The sequence below is a fragment of the Drosophila hydei genome, unplaced genomic scaffold (assembly GCF_003285905.1).
Source record: "Drosophila hydei strain 15085-1641.00,03,60 unplaced genomic scaffold, DhydRS2 tig00008134-arrow-pilon, whole genome shotgun sequence".
NCBI lineage: Eukaryota > Metazoa > Arthropoda > Insecta > Diptera > Drosophilidae > Drosophila > Drosophila hydei.
The window spans coordinates 2,200,068-2,206,701 of NW_022045843.1; the positions used below are offsets into that span (position 1 = coordinate 2,200,068).

At 45.0% G+C, this 6,634-nt stretch overlaps 1 protein-coding gene across 1 annotated transcript; it reads right to left on the bottom strand.

The window, feature by feature from the left end:
- Window positions 1–544: 544 nt before the first annotated feature.
- On the bottom strand, window positions 545–3,981 carry LOC111594042 (protein transport protein Sec24B). Its single transcript, XM_030225518.1, has 9 exons — window positions 3,475–3,981; window positions 2,956–3,309; window positions 2,767–2,893; window positions 2,196–2,695; window positions 1,898–2,123; window positions 1,215–1,837; window positions 915–1,147; window positions 748–845; window positions 545–693 (listed from the first exon to the last, which is right to left on the bottom strand). The coding sequence occupies exons 1-9, from the start codon at window positions 3,979–3,981 to the stop codon at window positions 545–547; spliced, it is 2,817 nt and encodes a 938-aa protein (XP_030081378.1).
- Window positions 3,982–6,634: the final 2,653 nt, after the last annotated feature.

A 6,634-nucleotide genomic window follows, 5' to 3' on the forward strand; every position in this document is an offset into this window, starting at 1 on the left:
TCTTGTCTTCCTTTTTTATATTTTTTTAGTGCAATAAATCAACAAATAAATAAATACATGCACTTTATAAATTATCTATACCGCGGGCGACAGCTATTTGATTTGTGTTATCATTTTTCTCGTTTACTTACTTAGTTTTATTTTGTATATATTTAACATTCACATGATTTCATGTCTTATGCATATATCTTTGTATTGGGGAGGGGACTGTATGAATGTATCTAATATGAATCTTAGCTGGTTGCAGCATCTCCCGACTGGTCTGGTCTATCTGCCTGTCTATCTTTAGTCACCAGAGTTACAATTTTGTTGTTGCTATTTTAAGTTCGAAGAAACTCGTATTTATGTTGTATACAATAGTAGTAGGATTTTCGACTTATGTACTATTTAACCTGAGCCCGAATGTGTTGCAAAAATTCATAATATGACAAACTAGATTCACTACGATCGTCCGTTAATCTCTCAATAAACTGCGCCTTAGCAGTGCTCGTATCCCTGCAAGAAAGGATTATTAGAGTACAAATCTAAGATTGAATTGATTGAGTTAGGCTTGCCTGATAATTTGCACTAAAGGCGGATAGGGTTTATCGTAATTCAGACGCAACATAAAACGTTTCAGAGCATCACTCTCGGCGCTGACAACGTTTGGCAAACCATATACATAATCGGGTAGTTCTGCAGTCGAACGAATGCCTGCGAATGAAAGTGATTAATTTGTGAACTAAAACGATTAAGGATCCGACTTACCCAGCAAAGCTTCCAACACATCTGTGGGTACATTAAGACCCACATAGAGCATTATCAGCGTGCCGCAATCCATCAGGAATATCGAGCGCGAGTCCAGACTGAAAGATACGAATTAAATACATCAATTAGCAAAAGATCAGATGACTCTCTTAAAAGTAAAATCTTACTGCTCCGCGGACAATTGAAGACGTTGCATTTCAGGCAGCAGCTCGTCATCATCGTAATCTTCGTCCTGTGTTAAGCTTATGTTAGAGTTGCGCACATGGTAGACGAGTGCATCTATTTTGTACAGCTCGGGATAGATGTACTTCATGAGCTGGTCCAGTGGCAACGTTTTCATGCTATCCATGGCAAAGACGCGATCATCCAGACGCGTGCTGGTGCCCACGCGAAATGCGGGCTAAAAGGTCAAAGAAACAATAATTAATTAACAACAACAAATGTGTTTGTTATAGTATAAATCTTACATGCTTGAGCAGCGCCAGAATGTAAAGCGGCAGAAGGGCCAAGCTGCGTGGTGCTATCAATTGACCACTCTGGCCGGAGGGAAGATTTTGTGCAATCTTAAATGCATTGAACACGTCGATGGTCGCATTGATAAAGGCGTCCCTTGCATCCGATAGATTCGACGCTGTCGAACGATCTACGGCCATTTTGGAGAGCAATCCTATAATAGCTTCCGAGTCAGCAGAATGCATTACCTCGGGCAGGGAAGCAGTCACCGGGAGACATATGGTATGGACACGTATACGTCGTTCACCCTCGCTGTTCGTATAGAGCAACGCGGCCTGGAAGCAAATAGTCTTCACATCGGTGAGGCTCTCCTCGTACGATATTTGCATGCCATAGCCCGCATCCGGATTAACATTGGGCAGCGACAATAGATCCGTGCTGCGCACAAAGAAGTTGCCATGGAATGTGTGCACCTGCAGGCCGCGTGTACAACGTAAACGCATCACAGCTTCAAAGCCAATCTTGCGGGTGAGATAGCGCTTGAAGCACTGCTTAAAAGAGTCCACCATATGCTGTTTGGTCTTCTGGAACAGGGGAAAATGATGCACACAACCACCACTGTGTTTGCTAACGCCAGCTGCAACATTCAAAATTGATTAGAATTAGAAATGCTTTAAAGAGATTCCATTGAACCTACATATGGTGGCCATATCGCTATACTGTTGGTTCATCAGAAACAGATCGACTGCAATCTGATAGCCGGAGCACTCGAGAGCGAAACGCTTATAGAAGTCAGTCGCTGGGTTCAGATGTGCCACGTCTTTGGCCGAACGATTGTTGGGATCTTCGCGCGCTTCCAGCGCTCCGGGTCCCTTGTTGGGAAGGCACGATTGAAATACCGTTATACGACCGCCCGATGCTTGCTGCAGAGGGTAAGCATAAAATGTAGATTAGATTAGATGCTTCACTTGTTATCAGCTATTAAATCTTCTTACCATCAGCTTGAAGGCCACCTGGAGGGCCGCGCCCAGTGCCGAGCCAGGATCGTGGGTGTGAGCAAAACGTTTGGGCAGCTGCTTCAGCAGATCCCTAACCAGTTCCTTGCATTCCTTGAGATTGACCAACAAACTGTCTGGGCGCGGCAGGAAGGGGTCATCAATGTCCAGCAGAGTCATCTCGTGCGGTTGATTCAGGCCCTCGGCCATGCTGTAGAAGTGCACAAAGCTATCGTAGCATAAGAAACCCACTTGGGTGCGCGCATCGCCCGGCATCTCATCCAAGTGGCGATTGAGCACTGAGCAAGCTGTCTCCAGATAGCCGCTCTGCTGCGCTATGATCGACACATCGAACAGGAACAAGTACATCGCCGGCTGTGGTGGACGCAACATATACTCCGATGGGGCTATGAATTCAATAGTGCTGGACCGCACCTCGGGTCGTCGTGTCACATCACCGTAGGTCTTTGTAGCCGGATCAAACTGGAAGTCCTCGGGCACTGCGAATAGAAAAGATTAGAATAAATTAATTAATTAACTGAAATTGATTGATAGTTCTTGTTTAACTTACGCTCATTGACGCGATAGCAGAGATTGCATTTCCACATTTTGCTGTCCACAAAGTAGACAAAGGGATTAATGTACGTGCGGCACAGGCGGCAACGCACAATATTGACGCACTGTATCACAGGCAGGCTCTGTGGAGGAGTATTCAGATATTAACAATTGCTGCATTTAAGCAAATATTTTATGCACTCACGTTAACGTCACGAAATGGATGAATGACAATGCCCAATGGCAGCCGTGACTTCTGTAGCAGCGAATTGCTTTCCGGGATTTTTGCCAGGGTGCAGCGTATAATGCTTCCACTGCAGTTGATGGACTCGTGGAATTGATTGTGCAGTACAACCTTTGGAGGTGCAATCGTAGCCGGCGATAGAATATGCCTGTTTTGCATCAGATCAATGGTGTCTTGACCCCACAGTCGACTGAAACCCTGCTGTGCCACGCTCAGCGGCTGCTGCTGCACATTCTGCGCCTGATACTGCAGCGGTGCATTTCCATGCTGTTGCTGCTGTGCTCCGAACATTCCAGGAGCAGGTAACTGCTGCTGCTGAGGTGGAAATGCTTGCTTATATGGATATTGCTGCTGTGCTTGTTGAGGATGCTGCTGTTGCTGCTGCTGCTGCTGTTGCTGCTGAGGATATTGTTGCTGTTGCTGCTGCTGTTGGCGTTGCCGGTCTATTGTTGGTGGCGGTCCAAAGGGCGGCAGCTGTACCTGTGATGGCACATTTTGACTTGCTGGCAGCGGAGGCGGCATAAATCCCTGTGAATTTCCCAAAGCACTCTGCATTATGCTATTGGCGGGCATGGCAGCAACGCCTGGCTGCCAAAGCGGCGGTCGTTGCGCTGTTGGCGGCATCGTTGGCTGCACTGCACGTGGTGCATTGTTGTTTGGTTCCGGCCCAGCTGCCGTTGGCGCTGGGACGCCGTATGGCAGTTTTTGCTCGGTTGGTGGCCTAGTGACCAATTTGGGTGCTGTCGCCACGCCACCAAATACACTCGCCGGACTCTTGTTGCTGGGCACGTTGGCGTTGAATGGTACAGCCATGGGATTTGGCAGACTTGGCGCCGGTCCACTCGCTGCCAGCAAAGTATTCGCAGCACTTGTCTGCAATTGCTGCGCAGAACTAGGCTGACTCGAGGCAACGCCACGGTAATCCCTACGCGCCAGGGATTGCCCAGGATTGGGCCCGTTAATGGGATTCAGGTTCATGCTTTGCATACTGCTAGTCAAGTTGGACACCTGGCTGCTTGGCTGTTGCTGCTGCTGCTGCTGCTGTTGTTGTTGTTGTTGTTGTTGTTTTTGTTGTAGTGTCAGCAATGAAGGGCCTGTCTGACTGATAGTTGAAACCGTCTGGCTGAGGGAGAGCTGTGTCAGCGTTCCTGAAGTTGTTAGCGTGGCAGGCAACTGATCAGAAAATGACTGCTGAGCAGATATCGGTGGACCAACTTGTTGCACCTGCTTGGGTGGCACACTCGTCGTCGACTCCACATAGTTGCCCAAAGGACCTGCCACATAATGCGGCTTGGATGGCGTCAGCTTTTGAGTGATGCCCGATTCTGCATTGACCAAGCCAGGCGATGCGGTGCGTGAGGAGTTGGCACTCAGTGCGCCATTGCTGCCGTTGATAACTGGTGTTGCTGCCGATGTAATGGAAGCGACAGGTGTGGGCCCGTTTAGCGTGGGTGGACGCAGGTGTGCGGGCAGATTACTGAGCGATGCAGTCGCCGTCCCTGGCGGCGGTGGTGCTGGACCATTGCTCATAGCTGGTGGCAAAAACTTGTTCATCACATTGCTATTAAACTGAGGCGGCGGCGGCGGCAGTTGAGCGTTGCCAGTGGGCGTGGCATTAATGGGATACTGCGTTGGTTGTTGCTGGAATTGATTCAGGGGCTTTTGAGGGGGTACGGGCTTCTGCTGTGGCTGTTGTTGATGCTGTTGCTGCGGTTGCGACTGCTGCTGCACGTAATGTTGCTGCTCCTGCTGTTGCAGTTGCTGCTGCTGCTGCTGGTGTAGTTGTTGTTGCTGCAACTGCTGCTGTTGCAGTTGCTGCTGTTGTTGACCATTTACCAAACTGCCATTTGGCGCGGGTGGCACAAAATTTGTATTGTATGCTGACATTCTTCTAATTCATGGAATGCAGCTAAAAAGAGGGTAGAGGATGGAAAACAAGCATTAGTCGATTGATTGTTTAAGATAGGTTTGTCTTTGAGTTATCCTATTTTTAGATACTCTAATACAGACGGTTTCAAATGAGCGATCTACATGATATGCCGCTTAACGCCGGCCAACATATCAATGTCATCAAATTGACGTTTTAGGCTTCTACGTGAAGGCCGTAGCAATTGAAGAACTATTGTTGTTCCTGTTGTTGTTGCCTTATCTTATCAATTCAATGGCAAAACCTTTATGAAACCAGAAATAGTTGAATCAACACTTAGCATAATCGCCGTCAAACGTGCTCAGATAACAACAACAAACGAGACAATGAATGAGAACAGAGGGCTGGCAAATAGATATACACTACTTTTAATATATACATCATATTCACCATATTTTCGGAAAAAACTTTATATGTGTATAAGAAACACATTGTTTATTTAGCTTGGCGCCATTTTCCAAGTTATTTAGTTAAATAATAAATCTAGACTAAATCAATAACAACAAATGTTATATGATATTGAGTAAGCAAGTGGCCAAGGTAACAACAAGTAAACGGGACTCCTTCTGTACACCTTTTGAATTTCGAATTACGAGCCCATGTAACTGCGGTAACCCATCGAAGAGAACTAATTGCCATTTGCATTGCACTTTGCGTATCGAATTAGTGTTTAGCTTCTTGACGTCAACTTTTTATGGAGCACAACCCTAATTTACACTATATGAACACCATTATATTGGGCATTACTAATTTGTCAACAGATATGTATATTATTTTCATGTAGAACAAAGTCGAAGATTGTAATCCTATATACCAAGTGCAAATTTTTATCACATTTATACTCTTTTTTGATATACAGATAAGGTGACTTTTTTTTTATATGAGCTTGGTAACAATTGTGAATATATATGGCATGAACAACAATGAATATGTATAAGAGATATATATAAGACAGCAGCTGACATATTTAATCCTCTTGAACTAGTTCTTTTTTTGTAATTAAAATTTATAAATATATAAATATAGCATAAACAACAATTAGTTGTATAAGAGATAAATAAGACAACAGCTGACATATTCAACACTCCTGAACTAGTTCTTTTTTGGTATAAGTAAAAACGCAACGCATCTTAGTAAGTGTATTTAAGGTTCGACGTCCGCAGATAACGGTTGTCTTTTTTTTTTGAAGAGTGTATTACAAGCTACGTGGTTTTTCATTTATACACTGCGAACGCGAACAAAAGCGAAGATGAATTCGACTCAATAAAGTCGGTGGACTTGATAAAGCGTTTATTGAACTGACAAAGCGACATTGGACATGAGTTTAAGCTTGGAATGCTGTCGCTGTCGCTGATGCTGCTGCTGTTTCTGATCTGTTGCTGTTGCTAATAAGCAAAAAATGAAACGCTTTATCAGAGATAATTGGGCATGTGATAAGGCAAATAACTATTCACATACATAATACATATATATGTCAGCAAATAGCCTCTATCAGCAAATATTGATGACGTCGTTCTACGTCGTCGCTGTCGCCGGGCAGTTGCCAGAGTGGAAAGGCATTTCCCATTTATTAAGCTTACCTTCTTGTTGTCTATGTTGCCAAACTAATGGGATCGTTGGAAAAAGGGCGTTGGAACGTGTGTACTAATGTATGAACGTGTGTGTGTTTCACTTTGTGTACTTGACCAGCACTTGCACTTTGTAGTTGGCTCT